Source organism: Prionailurus bengalensis, chromosome D4, assembly GCF_016509475.1.
Source record: "Prionailurus bengalensis isolate Pbe53 chromosome D4, Fcat_Pben_1.1_paternal_pri, whole genome shotgun sequence".
NCBI lineage: Eukaryota > Metazoa > Chordata > Mammalia > Carnivora > Felidae > Prionailurus > Prionailurus bengalensis.
The window spans coordinates 87,418,201-87,436,983 of NC_057359.1; the positions used below are offsets into that span (position 1 = coordinate 87,418,201).

The 18,783-nt window shown below is 53.9% G+C and overlaps 1 protein-coding gene across 2 annotated transcripts; it reads left to right on the forward strand.

Moving 5' to 3' along the window:
* Nucleotides 1-1,241: 1,241 nt before the first annotated feature.
* On the forward strand, nucleotides 1,242-18,321 carry TBC1D13 (TBC1 domain family member 13). Of its 2 annotated transcripts, XM_043566117.1 has the most exons (12): nucleotides 1,242-1,424; nucleotides 2,384-2,457; nucleotides 4,007-4,047; nucleotides 4,627-4,688; nucleotides 4,840-4,939; nucleotides 5,700-5,782; nucleotides 8,302-8,461; nucleotides 11,328-11,538; nucleotides 12,104-12,267; nucleotides 14,145-14,305; nucleotides 14,720-14,777; nucleotides 15,642-18,321. In XM_043566117.1, the coding sequence occupies exons 1-12, from the start codon at nucleotides 1,402-1,404 to the stop codon at nucleotides 15,705-15,707; spliced, it is 1,203 nt and encodes a 400-aa protein (XP_043422052.1). In that variant the 5' UTR covers nucleotides 1,242-1,401; the 3' UTR covers nucleotides 15,708-18,321. The 2 variants fall into 2 exon arrangements, with proteins under 2 accessions (XP_043422052.1, XP_043422053.1); XM_043566118.1 differs by lacking the exons at nucleotides 1,242-1,424; nucleotides 4,007-4,047 and having other exon boundaries at nucleotides 2,385-2,457.
* Nucleotides 18,322-18,783: the final 462 nt, after the last annotated feature.

An 18,783-nucleotide genomic window follows, 5' to 3' on the forward strand; every position in this document is an offset into this window, starting at 1 on the left:
TCTACCCCTCCTTGACTCGCGCTCTCTCTGTCTCTCAAAGGTGAAGAGATGTTTAAAAAAAAAGAATAGAACTTTTTTTTTTTCAAATGATAAGTCAAATGTGTTATTTATTTATTTATTTATTTATTTATTTATTTTTGAGACAGAGACAGAGCATGAACGGGGGAGGGTCAGAGAGAGGGAGACACAGAATCCGAAACAGGCTCCAGGCTCCGAGCTGTCAGCACAGAGCCCGACGGGGGACTTGAACTCACAAACCGTGAGATCATGACCTGACCCTAAGTCAGCCGCTTAACGGACTGAGCCACCCAGGCGCCCCAAATGTGTTTTTCCTAACATATCATTTGCATTTTTCCCTGTCTCCTAAGCAACATTTTAAGGGCTGACTGATATTCTTTTTATCTGGAAAAATATTCCTTTCCTATTGTGCCATTAAGAGAGCATTTATTTATTTCTTGTATTTCATACAAGAATGTAACCTTGGTATTCTACAAAAACAGCTCAGTACCTAACACACAGTGGGAGCAGAAATCATGGGATTAGTGAATACAGGAACAGGTACCTGTGTCCCTACTTCATGGAACAGACAAGTCTTGAGGGCGGAAGGGGAGGTTTTGAGGCTTTCCAGTCCAATGACAAAGTTTTCACCCATCAGTGGATAAATTAAAAGATAAGGACAATTATGCACTTGGGCACACAAGTATGTAGAAAAAATCATTGTAAGGCTGCCAACCATCTCTTAAGAAGGATCCTGAAACCCTGGCTTTCTTTTTCTATTGTTCTCATAAAGTAAATTTCATGTTTGTCAACTCCAAAAGCCAAGGAAACACTGAACTGTAGTCCAGCTCTTCCATCTGATAGTTACTGAACGGTAGTCATTGAGCCATCTGTTTGGTGCGGGCGCTGCTGTCAGAGGCGTCGAGGATTTGGTAACAAAAAGACCCGCCGGGAGGCCTGTATAGTTGAGCTGGGAAGGTCCACATTCTGGAAACAATGACGTAACAGTTTATTGCCGTCGAGGAACGGGTAAGGAAGAGGTCAAGGTGACAGGTAAACTGCATAGATATAAACTGAAGCCCAGGGAAGTGCAAAGAGTAGACACAGGGAACGATGTACCTGGGCAGAGGTTCGTCCTCAGTCTCGTGCGCGCGTGGGCCGGGTGGAGACGGGGGCGGGGCCGCGCTCCCGGCGTCCCCGTGGCCCCGCCTCGGCAGTGGCGGGGAGGGGCGGCACGTGAGCGGGGCGGAGCCGGGCCGAGCGGGTGGGGCGGGGCGAAACGGAACGCGCGCATTCGCGGCTTCGTTTCCGGCCGGAGGCCTTTGCAGAGAGCCCCGCGTCCCTAGGGGGCGGCGGCGGCGGCGGCGGCGGCGAGGGCAAAGGGGGGATCCGGAAGTCAACACCATGTCGAGTCTGCACAAGAGCAGGTAAGGGCCACCGGGGGCGACCCAGGCGGACCACTCCTGGCCAGGCCGCCCCCTCTGCCTTGCAGGGCGGGACGCAGGTGCGGCCAGGAAGCGGGAGCCCAGTGTAGCGGGTCTCGGGCGCCCACTTTCCAACCTCATTGCTTGTGGGCCTGAGGGTGCCCGGAGCGGAGGCACCTCTTCTGCTCCCCGGTGTCACCCCATGTCTCTCCCTCATCCTGGACCCCGGGTTTCCCCCTTCCCCTGGTGTCTTCCTCATCCAGGGCCTCGATGCCCCGTTCTCCAGCTCCCATCCCCTCCCCACCGTTTTTGTCCCCCTTGTTAATCCTCTGCCCCAGTACCGTCCCCTCCAAATGCTCCCTGTTCCCCTTGCCTGGTTTTTACATGGAATGCTGGAGAACCTGGATTCTCCAGTCTTTCCCTCAGGCTCAATCCCACAGCACTGGCCAAATTTTGTTAAGTCTTCAGTTTTTCTCCAGGACTCGCTTGTTCTTTAAACCTTTTGTCCTTGCCTACTGTCTAGCCCAGAGGTCTTCTAATGGTTGTATTTTTGAGCCTGGGGAGCTGCGTGCAGGTTACATAGGTCCGTTGTCTAGGGATCACATTACTCCTGGTTCTTAGTGGCACTATGGGCTGGGCCTGGCCAGCAGGAAGTGCCCAATAAATGCCAGCTCACTAAATGTTAGAAATGTGTCTAATTTCATGGTGTTTGCTTGAGAACCTCTAGAGGAATATCTCTATGTTCCTGGGTTTGGAGGAAGAAGTGATCTGTAATTCTGTAGTTCCCCTAAGGTGCCTTTGGCCAGGACCTAGGCTGAGCTTTGCTGTCTTTATGTCCTGAAGGGGTGGGAGGAACTGGTTGAAGGCTGGTGATATGAGAGCTCTGGGCTTCAGAAGTGATCACTAAGTCTGTCACTCTGGGGTTTGGATGTGCTTCATTTGCCTTCCTGTCCGACTTCTAGGATTGCAGATTTCCAGGATGTCCTGAAGGAGCCCACGATCGCTTTGGAAAAGCTTCGGGAACTCAGTTTTAGTGGTAAGCAGCAGCTTTCCACGTTCAGGGTTTCCTTAGAGCAGCATTGTGGTTGGGATGGAGGGGAAGGTGCCCAGGGCCACACCTGGTCAGTTCTAGGGCGGCCAGCCTGCCTCGTGGGGCCTTCTGCTGATTCTGGGACTCTCAGCCATCCCTGACTGCCCTGACCGCCAAGAGCAAGCCTCGGCCTTAGGATGCTTCCTGGGGTGTAAGCGGTGCTTGCTGCTGGCTGAGGGTTACTGGAGAGGATCGAATGCGGGAGCCTGGAGCGGGGAAGAGACTCGAGCCGCTTCGGGGTCTGCCTCACTCCTCAGCAAACTTCCTGTGTTGTAGGATTTGGTTAGCTGCAGAGCAGTTCCTGATTCTCTCCCAGGCTTGGGGATTACAGCTGACTCAGGCAATGGTGAACTTTGGTTAACGGTAAAATTCTAGCCTTGAGACCCTGACTTTAAGGAGCTGAACCCCAGCAGTGTTTGACTTTGCCCTCCCTGGCATGGTTAACCTTCCAGCACAGAGATTTTTGCTTATCTTTTAAAACATCCTACGGTGTTCTGTGTGGATTCTTGTTACTGCTCTGCCCTTGTGACTTGGTCAGCAAGGAGTTCTTGTAGTTGCTTTTCTTGTCCCCATGCAGATTCTGAGGGAGGTGGGCATCAGCTCCCACTCACGGTATTAGGGGTACCGTAGCAGCAGCTGCTTTAGTGAGGCTCCTGACAGTATCACAGGAGACGTTTGTCTTTTGTTCAAGAGTGATATTTAAACCCTGAAGATCTTGAGGGGTCATGGGGTGTGTACTGAGCTGAAGAATCTACCAGGCCTCGGGGAAGCCATTGTGCGTTGAGTTTGGGCTGTAGAGTTAAGACGGACAGACCTGTGTTGGAGTCCCCGATTGCTCTGTCCTTACGGATAGGTTTCTTTATCTGACAGGTGAGGATGAGAGTGCTAATCTTCTCTACTTACTAGGGTTGTAATGAGGGTCAAGTGAAGTAATGTCCATAAGGCACAGAGTGCTTAGCATTTATAGCTTAGTTTATATTCCGCAAATATTTACAGTGTCCCTGCTGTGTGCTGTGCCCCACGCTAGGGGCTGGGAATATGAGGCGGATTTGGTTCTTCTCTTTCGGGGGCTCACCCAGCCGTCGGTGTTACAGAGGTTAAATAAATCCGCAAACCATGTTATACAGTCCCAACTGGGCTGGATGCTATGAAGGACAGTTCATGGAGCCATTATCGTTTATAATGAGAGACCTGACTCCGACTGGGCAGAGATGGTGGTGGTGGGTAAGTTCTGCTCTGAGGAAGAAATACCAAGGATGAGAAGGCGTTATCCTCAAAAGAACATTCCCCACAGAGGGAGCTCTGGGGTGGGGGCAGGGGTCATGGAGAGAAATACACAGGATTAGCCTGTAGTCCAATGATTTTTCTGACAGGAGATGATTCTTGAGGAAGTACTTCTCACACTCCATTCCTTGCCCACTGGCTCTGAGGTGGAGGGCCGGGGGGGTCTGGGGGCTCTGGCCTGGGGCGTGACTCTTGCCTGCTGTGTCCACAGGCATCCCCTGTGAGGGCGGACTTCGGTGCCTCTGCTGGAAGGTGGGTGTGCCTGGGGTGGGGTGCCTGCTCTGCCAAATGTCCTTGGGTTCCTGCATGGCCTGCCCCCGCCCTGGCCCCTTCCCCTTCTTCTGCGCCTTTCCTTGCTTGTCCGAGGAGACTTTTCTGGGAAGTCCTGGGTTTCTTTTCCTCTTGGCATCCCCTCCAGGATTCCCTTGGGGCAGGAACACGTAGTAGTGGCAGTGAAGCTCTCTGCTTCCTGGTCCGCACAGGGCAGTAGAAGTGATGCTTAATGGGACAGAAAGAGGCCACGCTTTGCCCAAAGCTATTAGCCGAGGTGGGAGCAGAAACCCAATGTCTTGGTTTCCAGCCTCTTGAGCTCCAGGTTTCCTTATCCTTTGCGAGGGTCTCTGTGAGGATAAGCAGAGGAAAGGGTGGGTTTGGGATAAAGTGGAGAGGAAAGGGGAGGCTACCCCCAGCCCACACCTGCACGCGTGGGTTTCAGCCCATCTGGTCTTCTGGCCTTTATTAGACATTTTCCTTGAGGCCTGTCGGCCTCCACCTACTGTCTGGGGTTGGGCCCAGGAGTCGACAGAGCTTTGTTCCTCTCCCTCTGTGCAGATTCTCTTGAACTACCTCCCCTTGGAGAGAGCCTCATGGACCTCCATTCTGGCCAAGCAGAGGTGAGACCACGAGAAAGGGGGGTGACGGGAGGGCCTTCCTATCAGACAGCAGGTGGTGCTGGGCCTGCCTTGCCTCCTGTTGCTGCTTCTCTGGTCCAGGCTCCCTGGACGAGACCCTTGGGATCATCCTCTCTCCCCTTCTCTCCTGCAGGGAGCTGTATTCTCAGTTCCTGAGGGAAATGATTATCCAACCTGGCATTGCCAAGGCCAACATGGGTGTGTCCAGGGAGGATGTGACCTTTGAGGACCATGTGAGTAAGGGTCTCAGCAGGGGCCAAGGCTACAGAGTAGGCAGGGATGCAGGCTTTGGAGCCAGAAGTTCCGTCTGCCCCAGAGGACAGATGTGGCCAGTCTGGGTCCCCCCTGGACCATCCAGTACCTCCTCTCTGTGTTGGGCCACTCAGCCCCTGGAGGCCGTCGTCTCTCCCTTCTCCTTCCCAGGCGCTGGGCCTGGTCAGGAACGTAGGCCATGAATTGGGGTCTTAGTGTGTGTGTAGAACCGAGCCAAGTCCTCTGTGTGTGCTGTGTCTCCTCGCCTCTGTTCCCTGGGGAAATTTCTGTGATTTTATAATTGAAGAGAGAGCAGGGCAGGAGTGAGAAGAAATGGTCTTTCTGTGGCCTGGAGGGAGCCTCATGCTCTCCTCAGATACTGAGCCCCTCCCCTTGTGCAGAAAGTGGAGATGGATGGACCCAGGCCCGTCCTCCAACGTTTAGACTTGACGATTCCGAGCAAGGTGAATTAGATTCGAAGAGACCTGATAATACAACATGCGTTCATTCAACAAGCATTTAGTGAGCACCTGGTATATGCGGCATTTGAGACAGAAAGGGTGGTCCCCGCCCAGCAGGGGTGTCCTCAGAGCAGAACGTGATGTCGGAGGCTCCCCAAGTAGCTCACAGGCTGTCTCAGAGCCCCCGCTGGGCCTCTGCTCAGGCCCCCCCCCAGACTGGAATCTGCCCCCTGGGGCCCTGGCTGGACCTGGGACAGAGCAGCTCATCCTCTCCCCTCAGCCACTCAACCCCAACCCCGACAGCCGCTGGAACACATACTTCAAGGACAACGAGGTGCTGCTGCAAATCGACAAAGACGTCCGGTAAGCAGGGCACTGGGGGTCAGGAGCTGGCCCGTGGGACTTCTGGGGGGTTTCCCAGTCCTGTCCTTTCCCTTTGCAGCCCACGCCCACAGGCGGGTGTTTGAGGAACGGCTGGAGGCTGGTCTGGTAGGTGGGTCCAAGCCCCAGTGATGTCGGCCTATGAACGGGGCCAGTGACCGAGTCGAGTGCCTGGCTCTCCTTTCTCCCTGCCTTAGTTTCTGTCGTGCCGCAGGTGTTTATGGGTTCATTGGATCCTTCCTGCGACAGATACTGAGATCCCACTCTATGGCGAGCTCAGTGCCGAGCTCAGGGTTGAGCATGGAATTGACAGACGTGGTCCCCTTCTTAAGGAGCTTAGAACCCGGTGGGGAGGATGGTTAGATAGTCCTTCAGCAAGATGGGTCTTCCGTGTAATTAGCATTTGTGGTCAGTGCCCTGAGGGAAGAGTTCAGGGTGCTTTAAGGGTTGGGGGGAGGCCTCGGCTGAGGTCTCAGGAGTGAGAGGCCTTGGGGGAAGAGGGAGGGAAAGACCGTGGTGGTGGGGAGCTGCCTGCGGGAAGGCCCTGAAAGCGCATGGAGGCATGTTCGAGGAGCAGTGGTGGAAGCCACACTGGAAGGAGGCGGGGGTTGGACCTTGGACTTGATCCCAAGGGCATGGGGCAGTCATGCAGAGGTTTTGAGCATAGGAGTGACAGGATCAGATGAGTGGTTTTTGAAAACTTGTGAGCCTCAGTGTGTGCCTGGGCGTGCTTTTCCGCTTGGCAGAGAGACGTGGAAACACGCTCCTGCTTCCTGTGGGGTTGGCGCGTCTGGCAGTGGGTGGGATCTCCCACAAGGCTGTGTGAGGAGCTGGAGGGGAGGCCTCCCTGCAGTGGGGCTGAGTGGTTGGAGCTAGAGATCTGCAGTCAGTTTGCCGGGTTTCAGTTCCGCTTTCACCGGGTGCCGGCCGTGTTTCCGGGCCCTCGTGGCCCTGGGCGCTGCTCCTCTGTCCGTGCTCAGCTTGTCCGGCCCCATCTTCAGATGGCCTCAGGTGGACACCCAGCCCAGCGTGGCTCAGCCAGGATGCAAAAGAGGGTCTCGCCTCCTGCATTCTCAGGGTGGAGTTGGGGCGGCCTCTGTGCACGAGGCGTCTTAACAGTTTGCATCAAGAACCATGTCTTGAACCCGGTTCTAGAGAAACAGGTTCTGTCTCACACTGGTAGCGATTGTAGCATGTCATTCAGTGTTTTTTGGGGGGCAAGTTTGCAACGTGCTGGGTGTAAGAAGTCTGGAAAGCGTGCCTGTGCTGCAGTAACATGCACGAGAAAACCTTTACCTGTTGAAGTGATGCAGCGATGTGGGTCCATTATATCTCAGTAAAACTGGAAACGAAACGAAACCAAACCTATGTGATCGCATCGTAGAGACAGTCTCCCACCTTGTTTTCCTCTCCCTCTGTCCTGGACATCTTCCTGTGTCAGCTGTATACTATCCTGTTACACAACGTGAAGCATAACCATTTTAGTTAAGTTAGTTTATCAACATAACCATTTTAAACTACACTACACTGAACACCCTATATGTATTAGATAATTTTTTTTTTTTAGATAAATACTTTTGACATGGAAAGATGGTTGTGGTTAAAGAGGAGAGTTGGATTATAAGACCATAAGGACACTTAAAATTTTATATGTGTGTGTATCTATATGGAAATACAAATCAGAATGTGGGTATATTAGGGACACGTGGATGGCTCAGTCAGTTAAACATCTGACTCTTGGTTTTGGGTCAGGTCGTGATCTCGTGGTTCGTGGGTTCAAGCCCCGCGTTGGGCTCTGTGCTGATGGCTCAGAGCCTGGAACCTGCTTCGGATTCTGTGTCTCCCTCTCTCTCTGTCCCTCCCCCGGCTGCACTCTGTTTCTCTCTGTCTCAAAAATGAATAAATGTTAAAAAAAAAAAAAACCAACAACAACTAAATTCTTAAAAGTAAAATGTTACAGGGGCGTGTGGGTGGCTCAGTCAGTTGTGTTCGATTCTTGATTTTGGCTCAGGTCATGATCTTGCAGTTCATGAGTTCAAGCCCTGCATTGGGCTCTGTGCTGATGGTGTGGAGCCTGCTTTAGATTCTCTGCCTCCCTCTCTCTCTCTCTCCACCTCCCCTGCTTGCTTTCTATGTCTCCCCCTCCCCCAAAAATGTTACTAATTTTTTAAAATTTATTTTTTTATTCTTGAGAGAGAGAGAGAGGGCAGGGGAGGGGCAGAGAGAGAGAGGAAGACAGAGAATCTAAAGTGGGCTCTGCTCTGACAGCAGAGAGCCCGATGCAGGGCTCGAACTCACCAATGGTGAGATCATGACCTGAGCTGAGCCGAAGTCAGATGCTTAACCACCTGAGCCACCCGGGCGCCCCAAATGTTACTAATTTTTTAAAAAACACAAAAAATGCCTTTTGGAATAGTGGAGCACCCGGCAACAGAGTGCTGATGAAATGCTCCTAACTTTCATCCTGAGTAACAGTGCTCTCTCCTGTTCCCTCTTGACAGGAGGTTGTGCCCAGATATATCTTTCTTCCAGAGAGCCACCGAGTACCCCTGCCTCCTTATCCTGGACCCCCAGAATGAGTTTGAGACCCTTCGTAAACGGGTGGAACAGACGACGCTGAAATCGCAGACAGTGGCCCGGAACCGGAGCGGAGTCACAAATGTGAGAGCCAGCCCGGGGGCCCCAGGGACGCCCCGTGACAACCTTTTCCTTCCTGCTTCCCTTGGAGCACTGGCCACCGGCCATCTGCCCTGACAGCTACCCAAAGCGACCTTGGTCCTGCCAGGTCCACCTCTGGGGCTCTTCTGCAAGTCAGCTATCAAAGTCTGGGGGTGTGGGGGGCCGGGGGAGGGTCCTCCCGTGTGCTGAAGGAGCAGCAGGGGAGATGGCTCTTGAAAAAGCGATTACACGCTGATGAGAACGTGTGGGAACAGTGAGGCAGTGAGGAGTTGACCTGGCTTTGGTGTCCCGGAAGACTTCCCCGAGGAGGTGACATTTCAGCTAAGAGGCCAGGAATTAGCAGGAAAGTGTGTTCCAGGTGGGGAGGAGGGCATAGTGGAGGCCTCAGGCAGGAGTGAGTGTGGTGTGTTCAGGGAATAGCAGAGTCCAGCCAGGCAAGAGGGGGCACCGCCAGAGGATGCTGGCAAGGTCAGCGGCCATGAGGCCACCTAGGGACTTCTGAGCAAAGCGGGGACGTGATTCCGGTCTGCTTTTGTGAAGGATTGCTGTGGGCAGTTGCCGTGGGGGTGTTGGAAGGGCAGGAATGGAGGATGGGAGGCGGCCGCACTGTCCAGGCACAGGCAGGTGGGGGCCGGGGTGAGATGTGGGTAGACTTGAGAGATCAGGAGCTAGAATTGCTAGGGCTTATGCTGGCCAAGTCACACGGAGCGTTTGAACCCCAGTCTTCTAGCAGATTCCTGTAACTCTGAGAAGCAGCCTGTAGCCAAATGAAGCGTATTACCTTCTTCCTGAACTTACACCTATGTGTGAGTACATGGAACTCCCGCTTTTTCCTCAAAACTTTTCATTGTCCTCCAACAGTAGAAAAATCCTTCTCTGTAACTTCCAACAGACTCGTGACATATGATACTGCAGAAGCTTTCTTCCCTCAGGTAGAATGGCTGATCACATCTCTGTGTCTCTCAGATAGCAGCCATTTTCTGCTGCAGGGGTGACACGGGCAGTTAACAGCTGATCCCAGGGGCCCATGTGCCCAGGACAGAGTGACATGTGCCAGGGGGTGCAGAATGCTTGGCTGGCCACGTGGGCGACCCTACTTGCTGCTGATGTCCTGGCTACAGGGCAAGGTGCGGACCTGGCTTCACTCATTTCACTGCAGTAATTGGGGTCTGAGAGCGGAGCTCTTCCCCATTTTAGGTCTTGATCTGGTCCTGGTGGCAGAGAACCTGACCAGAAGCTGCATCCCTAGACCTGGGGACCTGCGGTTGGGCCATTCAGTTCAAGTTGAACATCTGTTTGACTTCGGGGGAAGTAACACCAGCCTCACCTTCCTGGGCCTCCACCTTCTCCCCTGTAAACTGGGCAGGATCATTTCCACCATGCTGGCTTTTGAATCACCAGGAGGTTGAAATGAGGTCACGGCTCTGCAGATTTTGGGAAGGCTGCAAGGCATTTCTCTGAGGCCTGGGCTGCAGGCTATGGAGTCAGCCAGTCTGGGCTCAAGTCCTACTGTCACCACATAGTGCGAGACTTTGGTGAGTGACCTAACGTTTCTGAGCCTCGGTTTCCTCGTCTTCAAAATGATGTTGAGCAGGTATTCTAGATTGTTCAGAGGACTTCATGGAGGAATGCTTGCAGAGCACGGTCTTGCCCATGGAAAGCTGTCAGTGAATGTTAGCGATGTGTGCGTGTGAGCGCACATGTACACACGTGTATATGTTTGCACGTGTGTGTATGACGGGGGAGGGACTTTGTCTTCAGGATCCTGTGCTTCCCGGGTGGCTTCATGCGCTGGCCCTGCCTGCGTTTGCCCGCAGCTTTCTCACACAGGGAACCCCCGGCACCTGGATCTTTGCGGCGCCCCTGGGGGCTCCTGCCAGCACCTCTGTTGGAGACCTCTGCTCTGTCGCAGGAGGATCCCTCTTCAGCAGGGATCCCTCTTCTGTTTATCTCCCAACTTTTTCTTAATGAAAAATGTGAAACGTTCGCAAAAGTTGAATGAAGAGTACGATTCCCAACTGTATACTTTCCACCTAGATTCAACAGTTGTGAATGTTCTGCCATATTTGTGGGCGTATTGTATGTAGAGAGAGTAAGTTGCACACGCCCCGACCCTTCATCCGCGAGTACTCTTATGGGCGTCTCCTGGGAAGGAGAACATCCTCCTTTGCCACCATCCTCACGTACGAAAATTAACAATAATTCCACAGTAACACCCAACTTCCAGCCCGTGATCGGATGTCCTCAGTTGTGCCAAGAATATTTTAGTTAGTTGACTTTGCATCCGAGACCCATTAAGGTGTATGTGTGGGATTGAGATGTTACATTTCATCAGTCTCTCGATCTCAGGGAGGCCTCCACTTCCGCCCCCCCCCCCCCCCCCGCACAGCCTTTGACTTTCTGAAGGATCTTGGCCAGTTGTCTGTTTTTGACACAGTTACAGGTTTTTTAAAAAGTAAGGAATAACTTACATGTAGTAAAATGCACAGATCTCAAGTACGCAACTAGATGAACTTTTAGTTACGTATACGCCCAGTCAAGACACTGAATGTTTCCATCATCCAGAAAGTTCCTTCACGCCCCTTCCCAGTCAGTACCCCTCACCTCAGAGGTAAGCGCTGTTCTGGTTTTTAGCACCATAAATTGGGCTTCGGCCCCGCTGCCTTGTGGAATACCCCACATTCTGGGTTTGTCTGCCTGTTTCTCCCTGTGGCGTTGGATGCGTTCCGCTGTGCTGTGTATTCCCCATAAGCTGGAAGTTGAGTCTTGCCTGAACGGCAAACACTTCTGGCGGGAACGCGTTATCTCTACCGTCGCCGCCTTACCGGCTCCTCCCCTCTTTCCGCAGATGTGCTCCCCACACAAGAACTCCACGCCCTCTTCCCTGAACGAGTATGAGGTGCTGCCCAACGGCTGCGAGGCCCACTGGGAGGTGGTGGAGCGCATCCTGTTCATCTACGCCAAGCTCAATCCTGGCATCGCTTACGTGCAGGGCATGAACGAGATCGTGGGGCCCCTCTACTATACCTTTGCCACCGACCCCAACAGCGAGTGGAAAGGTAAAAGGCCTCTTGGCTGCCCGCATCCCTCATGCGGCTCCCTAGAGAGAGGGGCCCAGGAAAGCCTGGCTAATGGGCCTCGTGAGGCGCTGCGACTCGCGCCCCACCTCTGGGCCTCTTCTTCCCTCTGTCAGAGGTGAGAGGTTAGCCTGGATCATCTCTGAGGTCCTTTCCAGTTCAGGCCTTCTAGGATGTGGGGAGTGTGTTGAGCTCTCAGCGTGGGTAACGGAAGTTCTGATAAAGGAGATGACGGGTACATTCCGGAAGCTGAATGACAAGGCTTCAAGTAAATGGTTTGAAAAGTGTCCTCAGAAGAGCATGTAATCAGTTACTAAGTGAAATGCACAGTGTTGCCTGAAGGTGTGAGAAGAAAGACGTGGTGTCCTTAGTCTGGGGGCGGAGCGTGGTCAAGGATAGAGGAGGGCCCGGGCCGGACCAGGAGGGTGGGCGGCCCAGAGGAGCTCAGAGGCAAAGGGGGAGACGTCGTGCACGGGAGAGGTGGGGTGCGACGCGGGAGGGCATCAGTTCCCTTGCAGCTGACCCCCCTTCCCCCACCCATCGCCAGAGCACGCCGAGGCGGACACCTTTTTCTGCTTCACCAACCTCATGGCTGAGATCCGGGACAACTTCATCAAGAGCCTGGATGACTCACAGTGTGGCATCACCTACAAGATGGAAAAGGTGTACTCCACCTTGAAGGATAAAGACATGGAACTCTACCTGAAACTGGTGAGGACCACGGGGCCAAGGTAGACGGACGGGAAGGGGCACAGATAGCAGGCCTCCTCAGCACCCCAGGCCCGGGGCAAGTACTGGCTTGAGTCCAGGAATGGAGAGTGGCTGCTCCCGCTGGGGAGTGCTGGCCTGAAAGCTGGGGCTTGACCGGGAGACCGAGGCAGCAGTTGACGTGGGAGCCTAGCAGGCTGGGCACGAAGAGGAAGTTGATAGGGTGCCTGTCGTGGGCCAGGCATGATGCAGTGTGTTCACTGTAGACTGAATGACTTTAGCTTGGTAGCAGTCCTCTGAGAAACAAAGTGCAAGCTTCATTTTTATTTTTATGTATTTGTTTTTAAGACGTTCACTTATTTTTGAGAGGGAAAACACAAGCTGGGGGGAGAGGGCAGAGATAGAGAGAGGGAGACAGAGGATCCGAAGCAGGCTCTGTGCTGACAGCAGCGAGCCTGATGTTGGGCTTGAACCCATGGACCGCGAGATCATGACCTGAGCTGAAGTGGGACGCTCAACTGACTGAGCCACCCAGGCGCCTCTGAACTTCATTAAAAAAAAAATTTTTTTTAATGTTTATTTTTGAGAGAGAGACAGAATGTGAGCAGGGGAGGGGCAGAGAGAGAGGGAGATACAGAATCCGAAGCAGGCTTCAGGCTCTGACCCGTCAGCACAGAGCTGTATGTGGGACGTGAGATCTCACGAACCATGAGATCATGACCTGAGCCGAAGTGGGACGCTTAACTGACTGAACCACCCAGGCGCCTCTGAACTTCATTTTTAAAAATTAAAAATAATCTAAAAAGTTCTTGGAGTGTCATTCCCTATTTATTTCGGAAAACAGTTTTGTGAAAAGAAACTATATAAAAACAATTTTGTGAACAAGAAAATACATATAAACAGATCCCTTTAAACAGATTTGGAATTATGTTTTTGTTATTTTGTAACATGGTTTTTCAGTTAGTAATACTCACTGGCTGACCAGACGGCTCATCTCTATGGGGAGTAATGTCTTACAAGATGTTGTACGGAGAGTAAATAAATGAAATAATATATTTCACATGTGAAGCACAAGGCTGGGCTTATCATAAGTGCCCCATAATAGTCTATCCATAAATCCAGGGTTATAATCCGTACTGCATTTTAAAAAAAAATTTTTTTGGGGCGCCTGGGTGGCGCAGTTGGTTAAGCGTCCGACTTCAGCTCAGGTCACGATCTCGCGGTCCGTGAGTTCGAGCCCCACGTCGGGCTCTGGGCTGATGGCTCAGAGCCTGGAGCCTGTTTCCGATTCTGTGTCTCCCTCTCTCTCTGCCCCTCCCCCGTTCATGCTCTGTCTCTCTCTGTCTCAAAAATAAATAAACGTTAACAAAAAAAATTTAAAAAAAAATTTTTGTTTTATTATTTATTTTTGAGAGAGACAGAGACAGAATGCAAGTGGGTTGGGGCAGAGAGAGGGAGACACAGAATCCGAAGCAGGCTCCAGGCTCCGAGCTGTCAGCACAGAGCCTGGTGCGGAGCTTGAACTCACAAGGTGTGAGATCATGACCTGAGCTGAAGTCGGACGCCCAACCAACTGAGCCACCCAGGCGCCCCCATACTGCATTTTAAAAGAATCTGAGCCATTTGTAAATCTAGAGAGCTTACATAAAAGCACGGATTTCTGGCTTCTCTTGAAAAATCGAAGATCTGACAGCACCGGCCGGCCGCAACAGCAGCCGTCCCTCTGGCCGACCCCGGCTCTCCGGGCGGCCCCAGTGCCGTTCCCCCCCCCCCCCCCCCGCCCCCTCCACAGCATGCCCGGCGCAGACGCGCGGCCAGTCTGATAGGCCACATGACACTGCACGGCAGCTGACCGCCATGCCCATGCCTTGTCTCCCCAGCAAGAGCAGAACATCAAGCCCCAGTTCTTTGCCTTCCGCTGGCTGACACTGCTGCTGTCCCAGGAGTTCTTGCTGCCTGACGTCATCCGTATCTGGGACTCCCTCTTCGCCGACGACAACCGCTTCGACTTCCTCCTCCTGGTGTGCTGTGCCATGCTCATGTGAGTAGACCGCGAGCAGAGGGCCGGGGCTGCTCGTGGGGAGTGAGCCTCTGGATTTCTCGGGCGGGTGTCACACTGCGGGTGGTAAGGCGGGAGCAGGAAGGGGCCTGCTGGGCCCGCGCTCGGTGGCCCAGGGCTCTAGCGCTTTGCTGCTGTGTTCTTTTTTTTTTTTTAAAGTTTATTTATTTTGAGAGCGAGAGCGAGCATGTATGCGCATGACAGGTGAGGGGCAGAGAGAGGGAGAGAAATAGAGAGAGAGGGAGAGAGGGAGAATCCCAAGCAGGCTCTGTGCTGTGAGCGCAGAGCCTGACTCAGGGCCTGATCTCACCAATGGTGAGATTACGACCTGAGCTGAAATCAAGAGTCTGCCGCTTAACTGAGCCACCCAGGTGCCCCTCTGCGTGTTTTCCTTAGACTGATCCGGGAGCAGCTGCTGGAAGGGGACTTCACCGTAAACATGCGGCTCCTGCAGGTAATGGGGTTCGGGGGGCCCAGCTCAGGCTCTGGTTGTGAGGCAGGTACTTACCAAGCACCCACTGCTGCCAGCCGCTGTTTCAGGCTGGGGTCAGGAACAGGGCAGAAGAGTCCAGACTCCTGAGGCAGATCTGGGTTAGGATCTGGGTTTGAATTCTGGTCCTGCCACTTGAGTGGTGTCGCCTTGAGTGAATGACTTGGCGTCCCTGACCCAAATGTTCTACCTGAGTTCATCTTACCTGGGGCCCGGCGGCGCCCGGTACATTGTGGTGCTTGTTGGTGAAAGCGCTGAGACCTGGGGGAGGAGGTTGGGGCGCAGTGGTTCAGAACGTAGGCTCAAGAGTAAACAGCTCTGGGTTCACATCTTTGTTCTGCTGTGGTAGTCATGTGACCCGAGCCAAGCGATCACCTCTCCAGGCCTCAGTGTCTCCAGTGCCTGGCCTGGGGTTGGTTTTCAGTAATTTGACCAGGTCTGTAAAATGGACACAGTCACAGTAACTTTCTCACCAGACTGATGAGGTGACCCACTGAGCTAATGCATGAGCAGCATCTGGTCCACCACCAGGCTCGGGATGAACAGTGCTTGGGATTCGATGGCAGGAGGGAGGGGAGGGAGGGTGGCCCGAGTCCTAAGGAAGGGGCTGTGGCACTGGTCGGTGCTGATTGGGTCGGGTAAGCTAGTGCTGCAGCGGGTGTAGCGTTAGCAAAGGTTTGGGCGACATGCAGGTGTCTTTGGCCTGTGGCCCCTGTCCCTCCGGCCCGGGGCCCAGCATGGTGACAGGGCCCAGTGGGAAGGAAGGGCATGTAGTGGTGAAAGGTGAGCTGACTTAAGAGGCATGTTGTTGACCTTCCCCCTGCCCAGGATTACCCCATCACAGATGTCTGCCAGATCCTTCAGAAAGCCAAGGAACTCCAAGACTCCAAGTAGCCTCCTGGCAAGAGGCCCAGGTTTGGGAGAGAAGACACCGACCCCTGTGCCCTGGCTTCTGGGACACGCAGAAGCCTGTGGGATCCCAGCCAGCCTGAGGGGAAACTGCAGGATTGGCCCACTCCAGGCCTCCTCACCCGGCTCCCTCCCCCTCGGCCGCTCCCGCTGGGGGCACACTGTGCCATGTTCCTTCCTATCCATGCAGCCCTAGCTCTCTCCCTGCTCTTCATCCTGGGGACCTTTTGCCCAGGCTGCCGAGCAAGGCTGGAGCTCATGGGGTGGTTTTCCGGGGCTGGGGCACACTGGGGGCACTGGGGGCCGGCAAGGGTCCTTCCCTGCCTCTGCTCGGCTGCTCCCTTCCTGTTCTCCTGCTCTGGTCTTCTGGGCTCTGGTCTCGGGAGGTGCTTGGCAAATGAGCCAGAAACCACTTCTTCTGGGGGTTGGTGCTTAGGCTTCTCCATGGGGAAGGTGACACTGTGAAGGAGCTAAGAAGCTGCCAGGCCCAGGTCAAACTCTCTGTCCCTCTCCCCGCGAGTGTGTGTTTCTGTCTGTAGTCCCGGGTGGGCGTGTGTGTGTCTCTTCATCTCCCGGGTGTCTGCTGCTCCTGTGTGGTGTGTGTGTGTGTGTGTGTCCATGTGTATATGACGGGGGTGGGGTGTCTTTGGTCCCTCGAGGGCTCTTTCTCCTCCCCTTCTCCCTCTGCCTCTTTCACAGAGGGGGTGTGTGACTCACTCTTGCTCTGTCTGCCCCTCTGTTGTTCTTCCTCTGCCCTTCTCTCTTGGGGTGCCTTATCCCCAGCTCTTCCCCCTCCTCCCCTCCACGAACCCCAGAAACAGAATGAGGAGTCTGGCTCAACAAAATCCCTGGGGGTCAACCTTGGCCTTTGCACCCTGTTCACATTCCCAGCCCTGGGCCCCCAGGTCGCACAGACGGGGAGGGAGTCCACAGTGCCTCAGCGCAGGGTCCTGAATTGACTCCCAACAGAAATGTTGGAAACCAAAAGCTGCTGGGAAATGATGGCCCGCAAGGCTTTGGGCCCCTTACCCTCCTTTCTGCCCAGGGGATGGAGGAAGGAGAAGAGGGAGAGCTGGGGCTTCCAGAGATTCCCCCAAAAGGCCCTTCTCTCCCAGAGGAAAAGGACCTGAAAGCGATAGTGTACCAGGGGTTGGGATCCAAGTGTTTCAGAAGAGTCGTCATTCTTGTGGCTCCCAGGTCCTAGCCCAGGGCAGTGAGTCCCATAAAGGGCAAGTGGGACCAATGGGAGTCTCCCTGGGCCAGGTGTAGCTGAGCTTGAAGGCCCTGGATCCTCTTGGTGCCAGGAGAGCCATGTCTCCCCCAGGCAGGCTGAAGGAGGTGCTGGCCCTTCCCTGGTCACCTGCTTGGGCTGTTCCCAGGATCTGGGGCAGGGACACTCGGAGCAGGAGCAGCTGGCTACTCTTGCCGCGGGGCTGTGGGAGGAGTGGGCACGTTCTGACCAAGGCCCGCCCTCCCGTGAGGAGACAGGTGGTTTGGATCTGGAAGGCTGGGCGATACAGCAAGCGGCCTCCACCTCAGACTGGCCAGCAGTGGCCCTTTTGTCCCCAAAGCCTTCTCGAGTCCGGCAGCCAGGACTTTGTGCTGCCTTCCCGGGCCCGGCTGTGGGGCCCAGGAAGAGCTGTCCCCAAGTGGCTCCTGTACCAGGCTGTACCTTGGATGCTGCTGGGACTTTACGCACTTGCCTTTTTGCCGCCACCCCTCCCAACATACAGTACTTGGGAGATTTTTTTACTGTATTTATTCAGACTCCTAGTTATTTATTGCAGACTGGCAAGTGCTTGGTTTGGGGATGAAGGGTGGGGCTGGGAAAGTATACAAGCAGTTGGAGGTCTTCCTGACCTTCCAAGGTCAGAGTCAGCATCCTCTCCACCTGTCTGTGGGACCTTCCTGGTTTTCCAGCAGGTTCTGGCTGGGAGGGCTCTGAGCTCTGTACTCCAACTGAGTGTAAGGGATACAACAGGGTGGGTGTCGTCTCCAGACTGCAAGACCCCAGCATGGCACAGAGACCCTGCTTCCCACCAGCCTGGCTCAGCCTCTTCCCAGAACTGGTCAGCTGGTGGTTCAGTCCCAACTTTGAGCCCTTCCACAGCCTGAGGCCTGGGCCACAGCCTGGGGCCCAGCAGCCTGCTCAGGACACCTGATGCATTCCCTCTTGCCTGTCTCCCGCCTACCCTCCTGGGGCCATACTACTTGAGTCACTGCGTCTGATTTGCCTCAGTGGCAGACTTAGGTCCAGTGCTCTTTCCTTGACCTTGGGATGAGGATCGGGAGCACAGGGACCATGTCCAGATTACAAGGCGCTCCCCAGTGGGATACTGCCTGAGGAAGGGACAGACCCTTGGTGATTTCCCCTCCCCAGATTCTCAAGGGAGGTGCCTTGAGAGCCAGCATGCCCAGGGCTTCCTGGTTGGGAGCTGCCCCCAGGACTTTGGACACTTAGAGATTGGGCTGTAAGAATTCTGCAGGTCTCACTCCAGGGTCAGAATGGAAGTCTGCTTTTGTTTTTTTCATCTGTTTTATTCCTTGAATCAATGCTGTTGATGACAAGTTGTCTTTAATAAATCATGTGTTCTTTGCATTGGGCATTGGTGCTGTGATGGGCTGACACCTTTGAGGCCTCAGGGGAAATCTGAGTGGGGGTGGAGCAAGAGGCTCTTGAAAGCGGGCAGAGAACAAGGCCAGGAACCTCTTGTTGGAAGAGTCCGTTCAAGTCTTGTAGTTCAACCACCTGCAGCGTGTCGCTGAGGAAACGGCGGGGTGCCAGGGAAGGGGGTACTGCACAGTGGATGACACAGCAAGTTCTTTTTGAGGTTGACAAAACCTCAAGAAGTAATTCATAACCACAATCTAGAGACATCACTGGGAGCACGTTTGTCTTTGCTACATTGTTGTCATTTTCTGATAGTTTTGTGTACCCTCTCCCCTCTCATGTTAGGTGGTAAGCAAGTTGCTGTGTGGTTTTTAAATGTATTTGTGGGCTATAGAGTATTCTAGTATGCTAAACCTGTCTGAAACCCCTATATTTTGCTTATTCCAGCCT

Excerpts from the sequence above, each read along its gene's own strand:
- TBC1D13 (XM_043566117.1), top strand. The coding sequence starts at position 1,402 with ATGTCGAGTCTGCACAAGAGCAG. Across the intron at positions 4,940-5,699 it reads ATGTGACCTTTGAGGACCAT|CCACTCAACCCCAACCCCGA; the intron begins GTGAGTAAGGGT and ends CTCTCCCCTCAG. Across the intron at positions 12,268-14,144 it reads TGGAACTCTACCTGAAACTG|CAAGAGCAGAACATCAAGCC; the intron begins GTGAGGACCACG and ends TTGTCTCCCCAG.